A 23,624-nucleotide genomic window follows, 5' to 3' on the forward strand; every position below is an offset into this window, starting at 1 on the left:
CTGCAACTACTGTCTCTACTTTTTAATTCATTCTCCCTAGCCTTCTTTTTTTTTTTTTTTTTTTTTTGAAACAGAGTCTGGCTCTGTCTCCCAGGCTGGAACGCAATGGTGCGATCTCGGCTCACTGCAAGCTCCGCCTCCCGGGTTCATGCCATTCTCCTGCCTCAGTCTCCCCAATAGCTAGGAGTACAGTTGCCCGCCACTATGCCCGGCTAATTTTTTTGTATTTTTAGTAGAGACAGGGTTTCACCATGTTAGCCAGGATGGTCTCAATCTCCTGACCTCATGATCCACCCGCCCTGGCCTCCCAAAGTGCTGGGATTACCACGCCCAGCCTCTCCCTATCCTTCTTAAGCCACATATTAAATTCATCCGACTTTATGCCAAAACCAATTAGAGGGCATCTCTGTGCACCATTTATTCTATATTTGTATTGTTATTACTATTTGATATCCTCAAGGTAAGTCAGTGAGGTCATCTTGACGGATGCCTGACCAGTTCTTCCAGTGGCCCCTCTGGCTTCTGCAGGGCATCCTCACTATGCAAAGCATGATTCATGGACCAGCAGTACTGGCATCATCGGGGGGGCTTGTTAGAAATACAGTATTTAGGCTCATTTTCAAATCCATTGAATCATAATCTTCATGTTAACAGGGTCCCCAGGAGTCTGGTATGTGCATTAAAGTTCGAGAAGCCCTGATTTACAACTCACTGAGAAGTTTTACCAGAGTCAAAAGGTCTCAGTGAGCATGAAGGATGATCATTTTTATTTTTATTTCTTTGTATTTTTTGTAGACACGGGGTCTCACTTTGTTGCCCAGACTGGCCTGGAACTCCCGGCCTCAGGGGATCCTCAAGCCTCGGTGTCCCAAAATGCTGGGATTACAAGTGTGAGTCACTGCACCCAGCAAAAAATGACAATTTTTTCAATGAAACACAAAGTAATAGCTAGGTACCCCAACATTGGAGTCAGGGTATCTTTGACCATAGCCACAAAAAAGGAGAAAGGACAGGAGATTGGTTTTGTCCCCAATGGCACATTTCTGGGCCACATTCCAAATGAAAAGGAGATGGGGGAAAAGAGTTTAGACAGCAGAAAGATCTAAGACTGACCACCCTCTGAAAGGTGGGTCAAATTTTTTACTTAATTTGCTCCTTAAAGGGCTGTATTAGCTTGTTTGCACGCTGCTGATAAAGACATACCCAGGACTGGGTAATTTATAAAGGAAAGAGGTTGAATTGACTCATAGTTCCATATGGCTGGGGAAGCCTCACAATCATGGCAGAAAGTAAAGGGGAAGCAAGACATGCCTTACATGGCAGTAGGCAAGCAAGAGTGTGTGCAGGGGAACTTCCCTTTATCAAACCATCAGATTCCGTAAGACTTATTTACTGTCACGAGAACAGCACAGGAAAACTCCGCCCCATGATTCAATGACCTCCCATTAGGTCCCTCCCACCACATGTGGAAATCATGGGAGCTACAATTCAAGATGAGATTTGGGTGGGGACATAGACAAATCATATCAAGGGCCAAGTCTAGAAAGCTAAGGTAGTAAAATGATAGGAGTCTCAAGGTCCTTTTTCTGGGTAAGCCCATGCTTCTGAATGAGGAAGGGCAAAGTTAGTATGAGATAAAAGCATTTCTGGGTAGAAAGTTTCTCCCTAATGGCTACAGGGCATGAACACAAAGGGAGGTGGGGAATGTTCGCCTCCTTTATCATATTCTCAAAGCCTACCTAAGAAGAGGATAAATAACACTGAGCACCTGCCTGTCATGTGTCAAGCACTGCATCGGACACTTCAGACATGCTCAGCCTCAAGGCGGCAACCTTCTAAGCTGGGGCTGACACATGTCAGGGAGGTGCTCAATGTTAGTCGCTCCTTAGGTAGGCACAGAGATGCCCTCTACTTGGGGCTAGAACCCTACACTTTATGGAGAAGGAAAGTCACACTTCACACTCTGAGGTGTTAAGAAAATTGCTCAAAGCCACATAGATCATGGAGGATGAAACTCAGATCTGTGACTGAATCAGATCTGAATTCAAAACCCAAACCCTTCCCATTGCACCAAAGCTGCTCTTTAAATAACATGGAGAGTGGAGGCTAACTATGCTCAGGATTCCAAGTTCAAACATCAGATCTGAATGAGTCATTTGCATAGAGAGTAAGTGAAAATTTATCTCATTAGAAGTAAAGTCTTAGAAGCTCCACCTATTCCATTTGATAGTCTCTGTTCACTGGCTTCCATGAGAAAGAGGATTTAAAGAGATGTCTTTGTCCTTTATTGCCTGTAATTTCTGCATACCTTCAACTGGGTCCTGCCTAATATCAAGCAGGAACATCCCTGGGAATGAGAAGCTGATCTCTTACAACCAGGATGAAGGCAACCTCAAAGAGGAACAGGGGACAGGAATAAGCGGTCAAGTGTTTCTCTACCCTTTCTATTTTACGGGTGGCTAGGGTGTCTTCGTTATATGGGCTGTGTTTTATTCCCACCGTCCTGCACCTCACTCCTGCCACCTTCCTAAGGGGTAGGGTCTATGTTGTCTCAATTGTTATAACTCACCGCAAGGGGTAGCCCAGGACCCTCTGCTTCTCATACCTTCAAAGACAGCTGGCACATTGTTCAAAATCCCTAGATTCTAGTATAACAGGATGTTAAGTGAGACTCTCCCTGCCTCAGTAACTGATACCAAAGTGGATGTGAGACACTTAGAGGCAGAAATCACAAAGGAACTGACTGACTGAGAACTAGATCCATGTCCTTGGAAATGTCTGATTCACCTTGAGAGTGTAAGAGATCCCTGGAAGGAGAGAACAAGGAAGGATTTATAAAGAAGTTTCTTTGGGGAAGTGCTGCTCTGACACCACCCCACCGAGGGGCTTCCACGGAACCACTCCGAGAGCTTGAAGTATGTTCTCTACAAATGGATGGCTCAGAGGACAAGGCCTGACCCTTGCCAGAGAAGGTGAAAGAAGCCTGCAGCCGTGGGGTGTAGGTGGCATTTGGCTTGACCTGTACATCCAGAGGACAAGAGACTATGAGTGCCCCCTGCAGTCCAGAGGCAGCACAGGAGAAAGTCTTTGTGGGGAGTCTTAGGTCCTGCTGAGGGACCCCAACAACACAAAGTACGTTCCTGGAGTCAGGAATTGCTTGTGCCAACTGGAGCAGAGGTACATTTGTTCATGTCATGGGAAATACAGAGAGAGAAATCTCCAAGAGCCCACAAAGGTATCCAGGAAAGAAAGTCTGCATATCAGCTTTGAACATTCCTAGGTCCCAAGGGCACAAAGTCACTAGTGAGCAAACTTCCCTGTCATCTCCTTCTCCACCCCCTTTCACCTGGGCAGCAGGGGCACTGAAACCTCGGCAAACTCCATCCCTGACCCCATACAGCCAGCCTGAACTTGGGGAGGACAGGAGACTGGCCATGAGCTCGAATCCAGAGTTTTCATTTCTAGCTCAGGTGGGACATGCCATTTCTCAATTGAGATTCTATCTGCAGCTGAAAATAACCAAAGGATTGTTTGTCACTCAATCATAAGCAGAAAAATGTTACACAGCTCAGAGTTTTCCTCCAATCAGTGAGGCTCACTCCTGGTTACTCACTGGAATCACTAGGGACCTTAAAAACAACAACAACAAAAAGCCAAAGCCCAACTCTCATCCCAGAGCCACTGAATCTGAGTTGCTAAAGCTAGGCCCCAGGAATGTGTATTTAAAAATGTAATCAGAATGGCGTGAACCCGGGAGGCAGAGCTGGCAGTGAGCCGAGATCACGCCACTGCACTCCAGCCTGGGCGACAGAGCAAGACTCCGCCTCAAAAAAAAAAAAAGTAATCAAACAAAATAGTGACAAAAAGTCCCCAGTTAATTCAAATATGCAACAAGGGGCAGGAAGCTACTGTTCTGGGAGCCAGGGAAGATCTCTCCTACTGAATGGATTTTAAAGACATGATGGAAAACAAAAGTAACATAAAACTCCTGTTGTTTGATTGTCACAAGTTGTGCTCTTCAGCGTGCTAGAAGAGAAACATCATGGATTTCTAGATTTCACTTTGAAGCTGAAAGTTTGCATTTTATGCCTTAAACACAATCCCAAACTAACTGGAGCTAAGTTCAGTTCTTAAATGTGGGACCCAAAATGATCAATTTAGTATCTGAAGTCTGGGAAGGTCTTTTCTCTTTCTGGGTTACCAGCCAGGTTTCCAGTGATTAACAGATGGGGAAGGGTGCTGGCTTGGTGTCTGGGGTCCTGCTGACATCTGAAGATCTGCTGGCACCTGTCCTTCCACATTAGCCTGCTGGCTGGGGAAATGGCAGAGTCTGCAAGGCCCCCAACATTCTCAAGAGCCATTACACGGGTATCTTGGTTTGCTGGGCTGCTCTCTTTTAGTGCCTGCCTCACATCCTCACACGCTGTGACTGGTACCCCCTTGGACTGGGCTGCCACTGGCTTGGGGTGGAACTTCTCCATCCTTCCTCCAAGTGGAGAGCAGGGTGTCTGCCACCTCGTCTAGTATCTGCATCCCAAGCAGGAGTAAAGGTTATGATGACTGTCATCACATCCAATTGGTCCATCCTCTTCCATGCTCACCAATTTTTGCTTCAGAGACGTTTGGTTTATTTATGCTTCAGTTTCTTTCAGTATACTTTATTCTCTGTTTTAAAAAACAAGTTCCTAAGCAAAATGACCATCCCAGGGAAATCTTTGTTCTTTTTTGAAAAATATGTTTTATGTGTTCTTTTTGAGACAGGATCTGGTACTGTCACCCACGCTGGAGTGCAGTGGCACGATCATGACTCACTGTAACCTCCACCTCCCGGGCTCAAGCAATCCTCTCACCTCAGCCTCCTGAGTAGCTGAGACTACAGGCACACGCACCACACCCAGTTAATTCTTGCAATATTTTAGAGAAGGGGTTTTGTCATGTTGCCCAGGCTGGTCTTGAACTCCTAAGCCCAAGTGATCTACCCACTTCAGTTTCCCAAAGTTCTGGGATTACAGACATGAGCCACTGAGCCTGGGCAGAAATCTGCTCTAAGCTGAATGAGGTGCTTAGGTCCTTCTAAGGGACACCAGAACTGTCACATTAATTCCGGCTCTGTATGGAAATGCAACTAGTTTCACAGTGAACCCAGGCTGCCTGCTTCCTTGTAAGCCAGGAAACTTCCAATATAACAAATAAAAAAAAGGGAAGGTGGGATCTTACCAAAACAACTGGGAGAAAGAGGCTGAAATTTCTTATAAAAAATATTTGTGAGAGCCAAACTTCATCAATTACTATATGATAATAGTAGAAGTATTAATGGACTATAAAGCCAAACTTGACCTGCTGTCCTTAAGTTGGAATGTACTTCATTCACACCAGCAGGGAATTTTTTTTTTTTTTTTTTTTTTTGCTATTTGTTTATTTTTCTGTAGTTTTAAAGGAGGTTAAATGAGAAAGGAAGGAATTCTAAGAAAGGTCATTGTGCACTATGGCTGTGAGTCTCATAAATACCCACAACAATTCTATTCCCCTAGCCAAGTGGGGTCAATCTCTAATCGGTCACACTGGTTTATGATCCACAAGGGCCATTTATATCCACTGTTACCCTGGGCCAAGTCCCCTTCATTTCCACTTTCATTTATTACTCTTTGATAGCTGACACTTAAGTAAATACTTAGAGAACAAAAAAATGGGCTTTTCTAAAAGCAGATATTAATATTTTAAAGACCTAATAAATTCATGAACAAGAAGATGGAAAGAAAGGAGGGGAAGAAACATATTTATAAAATTGAGTTTAAGTTGTATTTTTACAAAAAATTATTTCTTTTAAAGGGAATGTTTGAGAAACACCAAGTTATTCTTATACCAGAAAACAATTCTTTCCCATCACAAGCTAAGTTAAAACTAATAGAAATGATCAACGAAAATGAAGCCACATGGGTAAGAAGAGTTCAGCTCTACCACATATCAGTACCATACAGAAATGTTCAAAAGGAAAGATGAAAATCCTTCCCAAAACAGAAGCTACTGGCTTTACACTGACAGTACTGTGCATTGATATAAAAATGACTCAGACCACTTCTGACAGCTTTTAACTGCAGACCCTCACTCTGAATCAGATTTTGCCCCCAAGTGTTTCAAAGGGCCATTGGTGAAATTCAGATAAGTGTGAAGTTCAGTTATTAGTAATGTACCAATACTAGTGTCTTATTTGTGACAAATGTGCCACAGTAATGTAAGACATTAACAATGGTGGGGGAAGTCTGTGAACGTTCTATACTATCTTTGCAACTTTTCTACAGATCTAAAATTATTCAGAAGTAAAAAGTTTATGTAAGAACAAGCAAAAAGCTACTGTCCTAAATCAGTGTCTCTGGATTTAACTATGAAGCTGTTATTCCCTCAAACATGACTTCCTGCACACTGTAAGCTGGAGATTTACTACAGCAACCACAGCCAAGCAGCTAAACTCTCAATTAAGAAGAAGATTTAATGGAAAAGACAACAACAGCCAGGGGTGTCAGGGTACTGCATCCAAATATTGCTTGTTTTATGTGCTCCTGAAGGGCTGCTGTTTGTAAATCAAACATATATTCCAAATCACATTTTGAACATACTAAAGAAGCCTGTGCATTTAAAAAGAGGTCTAGTGAAGAGCAAAATAATAGGAACTTATCATGTAATGAGAAGGACTGCATTCTTGTTTGTCGTTTTGCAGAGATGGATTTGCATGGACCACCTTTGCCAGTGGCGGGGCCCTGGGAGCCACACAGGTACATGCAGCCCAAGCACCCCTGCCTCACAAGTCTCCAGGGTTCTATTTTCCCTTCTCTCTGCCAAGTCATCTTTGCATGACTTTGACTGACTCAGAGCTACTCTGGTGAGGAACTCTATTCACATACAGCTCCCAACATCCAAACACAGGCCTTGGCCATCACGTTGGTAGCAAGCATTTGGGCAATGAGACTGAGTAGGTAAGAACACTCCACTGAAGGACAGCATCTGAAGCAGGCAAATGCATGACACTTGTCCCACTGTTCCTGAAGCTCACACTGACATGCTCCTGCTATGCCCAGAGTAGACCCCTGACGCTAGCCATCCTTTCCACAGGCCAAGCCTTTGGCCAGAGAGGCTCTATTATCACTCCTAGAAAAACAGCTTGGGAGCCAATAAAAGAATCACTCAGCTCAGTCAGCCCGGCCCGGGTAAGCAAAACAGTCCAAGACACTAATTTCTCATCCATGGATGAGAAACCAGAATTCTCCTTTTTGAATTAGGTAAGAGGCTAGAAAATAAATCTTCAAGGCATCACAAGCCAACCAAACACAGTTCCTGTGCTTGTAGTTTTGCATGGGTTTTTCCACTGTGGGTACAAAATCTCATTGAACACTTGCAGCAATGATGGTAATAAGAACAATGACCCTTTTCTCATAAGGGGCACTCTAGAGTTGTTATTAATCCAGCGTACATCAGGTAACTATTCAAAATTATCAATTTCCTCATCACCTTCTTGGGAGGAGTATAACTCCCTGCCCCTTAACTTGGTTTTGGCCCTGTGACTTGCTTTGGCCAATGGTAGATAAGCTGAAGAGACAGTCCAGTGAACCAGTACTGAATCTAGGCCTTAGGAAGCCTCACATTGTTCCAGTTGTCCTCTTTCACTCTGCACTTGTCAGAGCAAGCACATCTCCTGTGTAGCTGCTGCCTCATGACCCTGATTCCCACAATAAATACATGCAAAATAAAGCCACTCCGCTGACCTATGGATCCATGAGCAAGATTAAATAATGGAGTTTTAAGCCACTGGGTTTGGGGATGGTTTATTGTATACGTGGTTTTGTCAATAGCTGAATGATAGACTCTATCTTCTCCCCACATACAAAAGCGTCAGTTACTCACCATCGTCAATTCCAGGCCAGCCCATGAAGTGAGCAGAAATCTGTTTCTCATCCTTCCCATACTCATTCTTGGCTATTAGAGTGTAGTCCCCATTGTTCATGTGAGTGGGATTATCCAGCTGGAGGCAGCCGTGGTACTCCGTGTGATTGGTAACATGTATTTTAGTACAGATGTATTTGGACTCATTCAATATTGCCCCGTTATAGAACCACTGAAGCGCTGGTTTGGGGTTGCCTTTCACAGTGAATGGAATGCACCAGTGGTGGTCTGAGGTTGGAGATTCGAGAAATGTGATAGTTGGTGCAACTAAATTGAAAAAGAGAGAGTTAATAGCATCAGAAAGCTCAGAATTCTCCCCATCTCGAGATGTCTGTGTCATTGATAGGGAATTTTACTCAACCACTGTATGGCTTAGAAAAACACATGATCAGAAACTCTGGAATCCATCAGTATTTTGTATCATCATCAGGGTGGATGTAACTCCCTACAGAGAGCTTCAGAGAGATTCCTTTCTGTGTTCTACTTAAGACCCATGCATTACAGTCATTTCTCAAATCTATTCAGTATAAGCGAAAACTAGCTCCAAACAGATCCAAGAGATTTCTGAGTGGAAAGAGTCCATTTGAAGTTGACTTTGGTTTCTAATATCTGTATCTTGATATTATACAGATTCATCACCAAAAAAAACCCAAAATAATAAAATAATGAATACTTTTTGATAGAACTTCTTTCCTAAATAATACAAATAACAAGAACGACTTTTAAAATTTTACCTGAAGCCTTGATCTCACATAACTTCGAAAACAGATCAAACTGATTAATGCAATAAATGTTACTGCTGATGATGAATTATTATAAGTTTAATAAATCAATATTTATTACTGATTGTCAATAGTAAATACTCTTTGAAAGTATCACATTTCGGCCGGGCGCGGTGGCTCAAGCCTGTAATCCCAGCACTTTGGGAGGCCGAGACGGGTGGATCACGAGGTCAGGAGATCGAGACCATCCTGGTCTACACGGTGAAACCCCGTCTCTACTAAAAAATACAAAAAACTAGCCGGGCGAGATGGCGGGCGCCTGTAGTCCCAGCTACTCGGGAGGCTGAGGTAGGAGAATGGAGGGAACCTGAGAGGCAGAGCTTGCAGTGAGCTGAGATTGCGCCACTGCACTCCAGCCTGGGCGACAGAGCAAGACTCCGTCTGAAAAAAAAAAAAAAAAAAAAGAAAGAAAGTATCACATTTCATTATAGTGTTGTCCATTTTTGCTAGGATCCTAGATGCCAACGTTTGGATGCTTTAAATGTTTGGGGTCCAATTTAAGCCTGGACAGAGTAGGGATTATTTCAATTTTAGATATAAAGCACTTTATGCTTTGGGGAAACAAACATTATCAAGTAGAATCTTTAAACAGAGTACTTATCCTAAGTGAGGGTATTTAAAATACTTCATCTATTTATTTTAATGTAGTCTGACTTTGGTAATTACAAAATCAAGGACTGGAAAAGACCTTTGAGATCTAATAGCATCATTTTTTCAGATGAAGAAACCAAAGTGCAATAAAGTTAAGTGAGCTCATCAAGGTTACTGAGCAAGGCAGATCTGGAACAAGAATCTTGTCTCCTGATGTTTAATCCAGTGGCCCTTCCCTTTCAGGCACTGCTTCTTGACTGTATGTGTTCATCAAACAAGAGGAGAAAAAAATCTAAGGCATCGTAGCCAGGGAACAGACAAAACATCTGAGTGGGGTCTCTGCACTGGTTATCTTTGTTGTTAATATTTTTTGTTGTTTGTTTTTGTTTTTTTAGACAGAGTCTCGCTCTGTCACCCAGGCTGGAGTGCAGTGGCATGATCTCAGCTCACTGCAACCTCTGCCTCCCAGGTTCAAGCGATTCTCATGTCTCAGCCTTCTGAGTAGCTGGGATTACAGGCGCCTGACATCATGCCCGGCTAATGTTAGTATTTCTAGTAGAGACAGGGTTTCACCATGTTTCCCAGGCGGGTCTTGAACTCCTGATCTCAAGTGATCCACCCGCCTCGGCCTACCAAAGTGCTGGGATTACAGGCGTGAGCCACCGCGCCCGGCCAGTGGTTAATATTCTTTATCATTTATTGCTTCTGGTCTTTGTCTAAACTATAACAGATAAGGTCAATTTTTCAGAGCCTAGTGACTGTACAGATATTAACCTGAAACTGAGGAAAAAACTCATTTGGATATTTTTAATAGAGAGCAGGTAATATGATATTACCCCCTTACTTCTCTTCAGATAAATCCTCCCACAATACTACCTAGGAAGAAGCCAAGCTGATAAAAGAACCTAACTCACTTTCATAATTTACAGAAAGATTTCCAGTTACCAGTGACATTCCTCTCAACTGAGCACCTGCGAAGCCGAACTCTGCACATGTATGTTGTAACAATGTCCCTCCCTCTGAGAAATGTGATATTACTAAACGTAAATTGGCAAAGCTTAATTGTTTGCTTTACCAAGTATCTCTCACAGGCCTCCTCAAAATAGTCTTTGGAAAACAAAAGGTTGAATATGTGATTTCATCTATGAAAATTCAGTTTAAATATAATTTGGGGGACCCTATATGTATATATTTTATACAAAATAAGGTCCATGCATGTGTAGATACACACACTTGTAGACCTGTGCTATAAACCAACCACGACAAGGACCACAGTGGGGCAGGGGTCACACTTACCTTCCTCCCACCAGCCCAGGTTCCCACACCCAGGGCCCATCATGCCTTCCACCATGCGCAAATGAATTTTGGGTTAGGTGCTGATTTAAGGACATACGGTTGGAAGTGGTTGCATATGTTTGGAGATAACATTGACTTCAGGCTTCTGAGGGGGTCAAAATGATGAGAAATTACGAGTTTAGTACCCACTGGGCATGGTGGTTGTACTGACAGTGATAAAGGATTACAGCTGATGATTTCAATCATTCACTCCAGCAATCACACACTGAATGTGTGCTGTGAGTGAGTGTTAACCAGCATATTGATGCCAGCTATGGCCACGGGTCTACACGTGTGTAACTCATACACACACTTACACACATGCACTTTCATGTTTTTCTCATCCAAATTCTAATCCAAATGGAGTAAAACCTCATTAATTTATACCATGCCAGCTCAGAATTTACAATGATGTGAAGTGTCTATATAGTTTTTACTAAATATACACTTTCAAGCTAAAAGCCATAATTTGGAATTTCAAAATGTAATTAGTTACAATAGTGAAAAAAAGTATACTTATGTTTAATTAAGAAGATGGATATCTTTGAACTTAGATTCGATGTACACAGAAATTTAAAACAATAATAACAAAAGTTTTCTACAGCTGATAATAATTTTCAGTAATTTAGGTAGGACTAATCCTACCTTCTCACAGAAGCTTGATTATCAAACGAAGGAGGTTTTATTTTATCAACAGTACAATTAGGCATTTGTGAACAGCCAGTAAATACTTCAGGTATCATAACTTGAAAGCATCATATTGCTTTTATAGAGGAAGAAAGTTTTAGAAACTGGTTTACGAAAATTTAAGCTAAAACATTGATAAGAGGGAGCAACCAGCCCAAAATATATTCTATCAGAAAAAAGACAGAGGAAGGCACAAAATGACAAGCTCAAAATCAAAAAAGAAGCTTAAAAGAAAGATCATGCATGAGCAAGAGTTATTAAGCAGAAATTGAACAAGTAAAAGAGGTTGATAATGTTTCTTAATTGAGTATGCACAAAACACTGCATATACTTTTTTAACAAATGTAAGCAGCACCCAGAGTGCCCCAGCAACAAACATAGGTATGTCCGTGATCATTTGCTATTAAAAACACATGCCAGTCTGATTACGTACAATGCACAGTGAGGTTGACAGAATCTTGATCTTCTCCTACAAGATTTTCTGCCACACAAGAGATTTGCTTCCCACTGTCATCGGATGAAATGTTAGTTATCCTTAAGGAGCCCTGTGTGTGGCTTGTTTCATTCTACAAATGAATTAACAGACAAAAATAACCTTGATTAGGATTGATCCCAAAGTGACAAGATTTGGGGTTTCTTCCCCTAACTAGAGAAAAAAACAAATATATAAATATAATATTATATATATATATACAGCATTAGAAAAACTTCTCTGCCTGAAATAGGCTCAGGTAAAGAAGTAAATCAGAAGTTATTCTATTTCTCTAGGTTTCAGTTGCTAAGTGCATGAGACTTGATCCCTGAATTCCCTCCAAGGGAGAAGGCCACAGGGAAAGTCACTCACTTTGTGATACAAAGAGCTCAGTAGGGATATAAAGACTCCTCGCTCTCTTAGGTATGCATAACTAAAATGCAAGCCTGCATTAGTCTTTGTTAATTAAGAATAAGTAGAAAGTAAATGTACATCAAAAACTCTTTGTAAATTTCTATATGTAGCCCTATAAAACATCAAATGATCATCACTAGGTTTAATACATTCTCACATTCTGAAACACTCTTGTCTCTCTATTAAGACACAGCCAAACACAAGCCTTACCATATGTTTGGAAACCAGATTACCAACATCCCAATACATATTAGGAACCGGATCGCCTGCCACACTACAGGATAACGTGATAGACTTTCCTTCCTCCACAGTGAGGTTAGGTGCGGCCAAATTTGCAGATGGTAAACCTATGGAACAAGAAAAGTAAACAGAGGCATATGCAAATAGTTAAATGCAGTATCAAACTAAAAGTAATAAACTGAAAACTGTTTATGCTTTAAAAATCAATCTTTAATTGCTTTTTGAGACTGATTTATGTTGATCTGAAAAAGTGCCACTTTGATCAGCTTCATAGATTTAACATAAATCAAAAAAAGCTATAGATTTCAAAATAAATTATGCATATTTCTTAAAGCATTATTGCCTAATAACCTTTTATTTTAAGAACACTAGTATAAAGAACCGTCTTCCACCTCTTTTTCTGTTCTACAGTTACTAATCCAGTTTTTGCACATAAACAGAGATTGTACCTATGGACTGACATCATGTCTTTTATTTCCTTCTGTCTCCTACCCCCCATTTTTTTTTTTAATGCTCAAGAACACAAAAGGGTGAGATGCAGCTATGCCGTTTTTGCAAAAATCTGTTTTTTGCTTTAAGTAACTCTCACAAATCTAACCCTCTACCAGACACAGATTTTGAAAGACTCATTCTATTGAAGAAAATGTAGTTTCAAATCATTTTTCAAAGACAGGCAGTTTGAACTATTACAGTGTTACAATGTTTCAAAGTTACGTAAATCATAGTTAAATATTATAGGTAAAACTGCTATCTTATTTAGAATATAATGAAAATGGGTATATGGACTCATTTCAGTGAAAAGTTCTTTTTATTGGAAAGACTCTGAGAATGTACTTATCAGATGAAACTCCGAACCTTATAAACATTTTTTAATAGTCCAGCAAAGCATCATTTTTATACTTTTATATTTCAAAAGCTATGTGTAATTTTAGGGATGCTGCTATCACTTCATGAAATTATCACACCAACTGAGTGTGGACACTGCTTTAAACTGCATAAGAATCATGGTATTTTTTACACGTAGGCATGTCTTAGAGGGTATAACAATATGTCAGGACCTGCTAGTGGAGCCTGTCCCTCTCTTGGTGTCAGGAACTCTGCTTGGGACTATAGTCACCTGACAGTTATGTCCTGCAGAACTATGATACAGCAGTAAGTCAGATCAGAACCTGGAGGTCAAAGAAGGCAATTCATGTTCAACAACCGTTAAATTGCAATTAACCCACCCACCTGGCAATATTTGATCCGTCATCTTCACATTATTATGGATAAACCCTTCTCTTATCATGTATTCCTATGGCAAAGCCATCTTTCTTTATTAGCGAAATCAGACTGGAATAAGATTTATACAGTCTGTATCTCATGGTTTTCCCACCACTGGGAGAGGATTCCCCAATAAGATCTGGCTTTCAGGGGCTAGTGAGACCCCCTTCCAAACTCTTCCTTCCCGTAAGCATCCAATAGAGACCAATGTTACATCTTTCATGGGGTTTCAAAAAAAAAAAAAAAAGCCTCTAACAGCCAGAGTTATACAGAGCAATGAAACATATAACAATGATTAACAGAGAGTGTAATACAAGTCCCACACCCTAAACCCAGCACATACTAACTTTGTGGCCTTGGATGTCTGTTGTTGTTCTCAATGTGTTTTCTTCACAACTTCTATGACAATTAAGCTGTTCAATTTATTATGGAGCATGTCAGGGCAAAATAGAAGAAATGGGCTTACTTAGTGAAAAATCCCCTTGAAGTCAATGGCATAATCTGGGTGACTTTTAACCACTTAGAACTATTGCTTGGAGGTTGGACCTTATAGATAGCCCATTAATTCTCCATTCCTTTCCTATTTTCCAGCTTTTCATTTATTTGCTGTATTTGCAGGGAGAGTTTTTTAGATTAATTTTTAAAGCCCGCTTTTAAGGTTGTTCATTCCTCTATCATATTTCTTATTCCCAAGGCTCTTCTTTTGTTCCTGAATGTTCTTATTTTGTAGCACCCTCTTCTTGTTCCATGGATGCAATATCTCTTATGATTTCTATGATATATTTATAATCATTTCTTGAATTTTTCTTTTCTCTATATCAGTTTTGTTTCTAGCAATTTTTTTTTCTCTCTCTCTCTTTGTTGCTTTTGTGTTTGTCTTTCAATTACAAGCTTTCCTCAATTATGTCTGGCTATTCATACATCTTTAAGATTGAGGTACTAGGAGCATTGCACAAATTTATGAATTGTCAGCTTCATTGTAGGACAATATTATTGGCCTATTTACTAGGTACCACCTGATGTCAGGATCATGAAATCATTTTGAGGAAGGGGGTGATCAAGTTATTCAAATAATGCTCTTCCAATTTCCTGCTTGGAGGAGAAAGAGGCCTGGAAATATTAATATTCAGTATGTAAATCCATCATATTTTCTATGGTTCCCATGGCCTCACTCTATCTGGAGTTTCTCAGAACCTTTGTTTTATCCACTTTAGAGAATTAAGCCTCCAGTTTTCTGCTGAGGCAGGAGAGGTGCAGTCACCTGGGCTTAGCAGACTTTCAACCAATACAGTGTTTGGTGTTACCTGTACTCTCACGCCCTACGCATTGTAGTAGTTCTGCCATATAAACCAAGTTTCCCCTTGGCTTTCTTCATCGTCAACTTGGTAACCAGCATTCTCACCCCTTAAGTCAGTTACTATTCATGCATCTGCTTTTTCAGCTTGCAAGTGTTTGTGCTTTGATAACTCTCCCTCTTCCTGTTTGTTTATTTATTTATTTATTTATTTATTTATTTATTTGAGATAATCTTGCTCTGTCACCCAGGCTGGAGTGCAGTGGCACAATCTCTGCTCCCTGCAACCTCCACCACCTGGGTTCAAGGATTCTCGTGCCTCAGCCTCCTGAGTAGCTGGGATTACCAGTACATACCACCACGCCTGGCTAATTTTTTGTATTTTTGGTAGAGATGGGGTTTTGCCATGTTGCCCAGGCTGTTCTCAAACTCCTGAGCTCAGGTACTCCACCTGCCTCGGCCTCCCAAAGTGCTAGGATTATAGGCATGAGCCACCATGCCCCACCGACTCTTCCACTTTCTATATTTATAGATTTATCTGCTGACTCTGGGGTGACCATCAGAGTCAAGGCCTGTCATGGTGCTTGTTCTCAAGGTATGACCCCCTCCATAGCCAGACCCCACCTATGAAGTCTAAAGACACCCACCCTGGCATATCAAGTACAAACCCATGGAATGAATTTCATACCTTTATAAATGTATCTAATAGTTTGGAAATTGTGAGCAGAGAAAGGTTAAAATAAAGAGATTCTCAGTAGGAAATGTTACATCATAATGTTAATTTTTCCTATAAAATCTCATGTGGGTTTTATTTTTCAAACTTAAGCTTACATAATTAACAGCTCTAAAAGCATTTAATTACAGTAATACTAATATTAGCATTTATTGGGCATTCACTGAACCAGATATTCTTGCCTAGTACCTTGTTTTATCTCATCCTTAGAATCAGTCTTGAAGATAAGTATTTCGCCCTCATTTAATTAATGAAGTAGATGAGTTTTGGAAAAGTCAAATACATTATCGAACATTGTCCAAGTACATACAGACCTAGAATTTGAACTCAAAGCTCAGGGTCTTCACCACTACCTCCCAAGCTATACATATCCATTTCATCATGGACCCTAAATACCACTGATAAAGTGGTATTTATGATTCCTTGATAAAGGAATTATTTTATTTAAAAATAATTACACGTCTATTCTGGAGAAGAGTGAGTCTCCTTTATTTATAGACAAATTGTATCACCCTGTCATCAAAGGCATCTGAGCAAAATTGGCCAAGTCTAGATCTCTTAAATGTAAAGTCTTCCACAAATGAGTAAGCATCTGACTCACGTTAATTCTACAGCGTTAACATGCCGGCCAAAGATTCAATAATGGAAAAACAATCTGTACTTGAAATATCACTTGAGGTTTAATTAGCACAATAAAAATGAATTGGGAAGCATGAATAGCCAAGGCGGGATAAACCATTTGCCAGGCACTACTTCTTGGCTTAATAAGATTTGAAATCAGCACAAACACACAGCAAAGCCCAGCAACGCTTCCAAGAGCTGCTAGTTCTACTGTAAAAGGATCCTGACTCTAAGCCCTACAGCTGTCTTCCTTTGCACTCTGGGGAACCTCGCTGGAGATCGGAGACGACCAGCTTCCCAGGCAGACAGATACCTCCACGTAGATGTCTCTCGATCTGGATTCCTTCAGGAAGGATGTACTGGCCTGTAGACCTCAGCAGAAAATCATCAGCCAGGCAGTGAAAATGTTGACTTTCTTTACACCAAAGCTTCCCAAACTCTATTGTGTGTGTGAATCACCAGAGTATCTTGTTAAAGATGTAGCTTCTTTTCCAATAGGTCTGAGTTGGGGTCTAAGAATTTGCACTTCTAATAAACTCTCTGTTCCACAGAACACACTTGGAAGGACAGGCGTTTATACCAAAAGTGTTGGGCAATTGTTCAATGGGCTTTTGTTCCTACAACTATTATTCTTAAATCTGATATGGACCTGAGTTGTCCATCAAATTTTCCCCAAAGCGTGTCCTATAGAACTCTAATTTATTGAGATTCCAGAGGGGAAAAAAAAATCCAAGATTACAAAAAAAAGGAAGAAGAAAGAAGAAGATGAGGAGGAAGAGGAGGAAGAGGAAGAAGAAGAAGGAGGAGAAGGAGAAGGAGGCTCTGTAAGAAACTGGATGTTCACAATGCACATTAGAAAATTAAAAGTTCTGAGAACTCCTGCTATAAAGAAATCCATTTAAATTCCATTGATCTTACATTCCCCAAGCAGATTTGAGCACATAATCAGTTCTTTGACTGTAATGTTTGTTGTGGCTTTATTTTTACTTCAAGCAATTTGACAAAATATAAAATATATACATATATTTAAATTCAGATGTAAAATACATTTAAATCTATTCTTCTTGATGGTAGTAATAGTTATTATTTATTCAATACTAATATGTGCTAGACTCTGTTTTAAATATTTTCCATTTATTACCTTATCAATCATCCCAAAAATCCTCGAAAGTAGGTGCCATTAATATTTCTATTTCCAGATGAAGAAGTTAAGGCTATCAAGTATCATGACTAAATAGCTAGTGAGTGGGTTGGCCCTGGCCCACATCTGTCTGTCCAGGGCCTTAACCAGAGCATTCTGGCTGCTTTCTTTGCTGGGATCTTCCATGTCTCTGCTCCCACCTATTAGTGCGTACTTCCTGAGAGTTGACCAAATTGACTAGATCCTTCAATCACTCATTCAAAGTGTGTAGGCCCTCACTTTCTCTTAAGGAAAAACAAATCTCTAGTTATTTTGGATTAACCCAGGGTTTTACTAATATTTTTCAGTAATCACCAGTAGGTCTGGCTTGTGTTTGCTTTCAGCTTGTTTCAGTGATCCTAAGCATCACTTTACATGTATAAAAATATTCAAGTAAATTATAATTTTGTCTGTTCTCTGCCTTTTCTCCTCTCACTTCTATTTGTGCACACATAAAAGAACTTAAAACAAATAAACACTTGACCTATCTCTTAATTATCTCTAAACAGAATACCAAAATTCTATAACCTTCCCCTCTACCCTTCTATCTCTTTGTCATATCTTCAAAGTTCTTTGCCTCCTGAACAGCTATATTCCACAACCAAGAATGAAGCAAAAATGAGCCTGACCTATGTAGAAGTGATTGCTTTATACCTGGTAGCAAAACTGACAGAAAGTTAGCAAAAATGACTTTGCAAGCTCAAATTTGAAACTGCACTTCTAAGCACATGTGAGCCATGTCACAATAGTGACAGCTACTACATAACTTCTAAACACAAAAATTTAAACAGCAGTTGACAGATGAGAAAAAAACAACTTCATTTGACATTCTAAGAAGATAAAGAAAAACAACGATCCACTGTGTGGTTGACTTTATTTAGGAGACAAAACTTGATCTCTAAGAAAATTAAAGCAAAGCAGTATGCTAAAATAGCCTTTGTGTATAGTTTTCAGGAAAGAAAGTCAATCCAACTAAGTTGCTAAGAAAATAATGTTTCATATCACTCTAACTTCCACACAGAGCATTAATATAGCATATTCTTTTAAGCTGGGAGTGTTAACAAAGTAGAATTACTACCAGTCTATTTTCTTGGTTCAACACAAACAAAACAAGGAGTATGTACAAATATGCTACACAGACATATGTGCTACAAACTGTGGTTGACACCAAAAGTAAATCTTAAAAATAAATCACTAAATTCAATTTATCTCAAGGAACCCGGCCTCTCCTTCTGGGCACCTGTGAACTGACCTTCACTAACATAAATAGTATTTTGTCAATGTGCCTTTAAAAGCTTCTACATTAAAAGTTTGAAGGTTAGAAAAGCAGAAAATTGAAATTGTCATAATAAATAGGAAGGAAACGAAAGGCAAGTCTGATTTCAAGCCATAGGACCATTAAGGATGGTTTATATAGTAACTGCACAGTTCTTCAACCAACAAGTGAATTGCCACCTTATATTCACTGTGGGACTATCATTCTGTGTGGTAACTAGTTACTAGTAAAATAGGTGCAGGGATTCTTTTGATATGACCCAGAGGAATACTGCCTTTCTTAAATGTATTTGCCATCTACTTAAGGCAGAGCATTTCATGTACTATTAACACTTGCTGAAGAAGCTCTCAGGTAAGATTTAAATAATAATGATAGTATTTTTTAAAATTAAAATGTAACATTCACTGTTCCTTAATAATCCCATTATGCCAGGGGAAGTGACTGAAAGGTTTATACTGCAAGATTAACTGCTGAAAATCATCTAAGTGTGCAGGAATTGAGCAGAATTTTTGTTAAAAAAAATACTACATGATAAATAATTTCATTAAAAATACTTGAAGAATTAGCAGGGAGATTTTTTATATGAGAAGATAATCAGCACAGCCTGGCCAAATCAGCTTTCTTCACCAGCACTTACATGATTTTGTTTCAGTCTTCAGAACCATTGCTCATAGCACCTCTTTATTCCAATTAATGTGGAAATGTTACATGAAAATGTTTTGTTACCTTACAATTAATAAAGTTTTTCTAAGGTTTAGAAGAGCCTTGTGAAGAAACGAACCACTACTTGTTTTACAGCATGAATAAATTTACAGTAATTCACAGCAGGAGGGGACTGTTAGAAAAATATTTTGAGGCATTTTGACTGCACTATTAATGAAAATGATGCAGTTAAACTTCCCAGCCCCATCTATCATGCTCAATTAATCTCTAAGGATATAAAGAAAAAAGAAGAAATGAGATTCTCTCAAAAATGCAATGAGAATAAAAATTTCAAAAAGAATGAAAAAATACTAAACTATAGAATAATTTGGCTAAAATAATGTATTTAAGTTATTTTTAATTAACTGAAACGTTCACACCATTATATTAAAAACTTGGTCCAATATGAACATTAATATGATATGGTTCATGCACTTGTTAATTCAGCAAACCTTCATCAAATGCCTGTTACGATCAAGGGGTACAGTAGGCACCATGGAATATGTGTATTTGCATGTAAAATGTAGAGAACTTGTTCTCCATATAATATCTCCATAACAAAATACTAACAAGGTAAGCTTTTAAGGAAAACTCATCTTACAAACAAATAAAATCTCAGTAGCTCTTCTTCTTCATTGAAATAAAAATAGTACCAATTGCAAACTAAACACAATGGCCATGGTAGTTGGCAAATTGGTGGTTTACAAAGATCACACACACAAGACAACGGTGCTTACTGATTCAGAGTTAGCTAAAAAGTTTCACCCCCCTCCAAAAAGTGTGGAAACAAGACGAACTTCAAATCTGTGACTTAAACACAACAGAGGTGTTTTAAAAATATACGTAAAAGAAAAAGCCAGCTGACCATGAATTCTTTTTTTATTTTTCAAACAAGACATCTAACTTGAAGATACTGGCATGTTATCTGGTTTCTTCAACACAGAATTCCAGAGAAAGATTTTAAATCCAACATTCTAGTGTCATTTTCTGTTTAGATTATCTAACTTCTCCTGAAAGAACCAGTTGGGAAACCATCAAAAGAAAATTCATACATGACTAAGCCTCAAAGTGAAGGCTCCCTTTCTTATCCCAGATATCTAGAAGTGATGCTCAATATTTTTCTTAGAACCCAGAACAATGTTGGAAAATGAGAAGGCACGCCACTGATGGAGAAGAAACTATAAAGAACTCCTGAGCAAGAGAAAGCAGAAGTGGATTAACGAAAAGCAGCACAGCCCTAAAGGGACACATAACCATGTGCTTCACAAAATAGTGAGGCCCTCAAAGAACCCAAAAGTAGAGCAGGATTGCCGGACTCCCTGGAGATGTGGCAAACCCCAGTATGGAAAAGGGCATTTCAGTCACAAATAAAAATGACTCACAAGAGATTGTGGAAATTGATCATCAGTGGTTGAAAGGATAAAAAATCAGCAGCTGGAGAAACAGCTGAAGAGCTAAGTGATGAGTAAACCAATTCTCCCATAATGCGGTACACAAGGACAAGCAGATGGAAACTACTAAGGAAAGGGTGACCAGCATGAGTGGAGCCAAAAGTGTAAGTATCTATCCAATGTCGATTCCTGAATGAGACAATAAATGGAAAGAATACGTTGAGTCAATCAATAAGAAAATTTTTCCAGAACTGAAGACATGAACCGTCACATTGAAAGGGTATCTCTCACACTAAGCAGAATTAAAAATAAAATTAACCCCACATCTAGTTACATTGTGGTGAAATTTAAGAATAACATGGATAAGGAGTAAATCCTCAAAACTTCTAGAGGTGGAAAAATAAGAAAAGCACAGGTTACCTAGAAAGAGTAAGTATCAGACTGACCTCAGACTTCTCATGAGCAACACTCAATACAAAAAAAATATGGTGCAGTATCTTCAAAGTTCTGAGTTTTTGAGCCTATAATGTTTTATTTAGCAAATTCCACTAAGGAGAAAAAATACAGGCCAATTTCCCAGCACTTAAGAACTTGATTTTATTTTTTTAATCTCTACGAAAGAAGTATTAGAAGATACACTCCAGCAAAAAGAACAATCGCACCAAGAGAGCACAGCGGGACACAACAGTCTATGATACACAAAGAAACAGGACATCTTCAAAAAAGCCAGGTAACAATATAGAAAGAAAATCCCAGATGATAACAAACTGAGAGCTGGGAGAAGAAATAAAGGGAAGCAAAAATATTTTTTCTGCCTTATTGGTGGTTATCTCTACGCAGAAAATACACATTTAAATTTGTGCAGAAAATATTTCAGTGTTATAGACGTTTTAAAAAAGGGAATATTTATCACTTTCAAACAACTAAGAAAAAACAAAGAACAATGAAAGTAAAGAAAAGGAAAAACCCTAAAGAAAAATAGACAAAGGATTACTGAAGCATAAACACAGTCCAATAAACATATAAGATACTCAAGAGTAATCAGGAAAATGCAAACTCAAAAGCCATAACAGCATTTTTCAGAAAGACAGACACTAATAAGTTCACTAATATCAAGGTATACCTTGTCAGGGTGGGCATAAATAGATACAGCCATTTTTTACTGTGCAAACCACATAAACCAAAAATTCTGCTTCTTTCTACGTATTCTAAAAAAATCTTTCCACTTGTACATACGTGTAAAAGGCATGAATAAGGATGCTTGCTGAAACATTTTTGCAGTATCGAAAAACTGGAAAATAAGCAAAATGCCTGTCAATATGGAACATTTAACTAATTAAGACACATTGTACCATGAATTTCATGTACTGGTTAAAAAGAATATGATAGATCTATGACTACTGACCTGAAATGGTTAGGAGCAAGAAAAAGACAAACGTCATATGTGTAATGTAGGAAATTACTTTTGCAACAAAACATATCAATATAATACATGCAATTATAAAAAGTAAAACACTTGAAAGAGAATAAAAATTAAAAGAGAAAGAACAAAACAAGAACCCAAAAACTATAGGAAAAATAAGTCTGTCAATTCACTTGCCACACTCTTCTATAATGTTGCTTTTTGAAAAGCATCCCTGACATTGAAATGAATTGTGACTGCTACTGTGAATGTAACCATTCAATCCTAAAGGATCAACTGAGCCCATGCCCTCATTACAGTGGATTCAAAAACTCACTCTTAGACACACAATTCGTTGACTAATTTGTAGAAAACAGAAATTAAAAGTGATTGAAAATTGACAAACTGATTAGGAAAAATGAGGAACAGTTCACTCCTTACATGTCCCCTATCCCAATCACAATGGCCGAGCAATAATACGTAAGTAAGGTGGGGTGCATTCCCAGAATGCTGCCAAGACAACACAACCAAAAATTAAAATGGAAACAAAATGGAATTGGTTTCAGGCAAGGGCAAAGCAGACGTCTGTTAAGAGGCAGTTTGTGAAACCAGAGCAAGAGTCAGATGCTTTCTCTCTTTTCCTCTCAGTGGTTGCTGACCCAATGTGGCCACAAAGGCCATGGGGATTTGGGAGCTGGCCAAAGGCCAGGTGACTCAACATTGAATTTCTTGTCCCTCTAGGCAATTCCTCTCAGTGGTACAAATTTGTACCAGAACAGAGAACAGTTACCCTCTTATCAATCAGGAAAAGACACATATTAAAAGTTGGTTTTTTTTTAAGTGTTAGCTAGCAAAGAAAACTGATAGAGGTTGGCAAGAGAACAAAGCCTTATTCCCCTATTATAAAACCAAAGGACTCTATTTGTGACAGAAAAATCTGTGGGAAGGGTCAGGGCCGTCTTCTAAGGTCATTCAGGGTAAGAAACAGACACATATCTTTATTTTTATTGCATTCCTACAAAGCGTGTGCAGCAGCTCCATTTTTCTTAAATAAAAAGTAGACCTCAAATAATAGGGTCTTCAGAAAACAAAGAATTGGTTGTTTGCGGTTAATACACAGATTCCTTGTGCACAAGAACCAGGTGCTACATGGCTTTCTGCTGTGTCACCAGCCACTAGGCCAGAAGATGAAACATAATTGTTTGTGAACTTGTTAACTGGTTGACTAACCAATTCAAATGTCAGTGGGGGAGTAACATGCACATGTGGGTATTGTAGAGGTACGTCACTGAAGACTAGTAAAATC

The 23,624-nt window shown here is 39.2% G+C and overlaps 1 protein-coding gene across 5 annotated transcripts in view; it reads right to left on the reverse strand.

Moving 5' to 3' along the window:
- Positions 1-23,624, reverse strand: part of NTRK2 (neurotrophic tyrosine kinase, receptor, type 2) — a 374,546-nt gene that overhangs the window by 307,933 nt on the left and 42,989 nt on the right. For 4 of the 5 annotated variants that reach the window (XM_011945896.1, XM_011945895.1, XM_011945897.1 and 1 more), the window contains 3 exons: positions 12,427-12,563; positions 11,764-11,896; positions 7,897-8,202 (listed from right to left, as the gene is read on the reverse strand). In XM_011945896.1, coding sequence (XP_011801286.1) covers positions 7,897-8,202; positions 11,764-11,896; positions 12,427-12,563 — 576 coding nt within the window. The remainder of the gene's footprint in view (positions 1-7,896; positions 8,203-11,763; positions 11,897-12,426; positions 12,564-23,624) is intronic. The other variant, XM_011945899.1, reaches the window with a different exon arrangement.

The sequence above is a fragment of the Colobus angolensis genome, unplaced genomic scaffold (genome assembly GCF_000951035.1).
Source record: "Colobus angolensis palliatus isolate OR3802 unplaced genomic scaffold, Cang.pa_1.0 Scaffold246, whole genome shotgun sequence".
Classification (NCBI taxonomy): Eukaryota; Metazoa; Chordata; class Mammalia; order Primates; family Cercopithecidae; genus Colobus; species Colobus angolensis.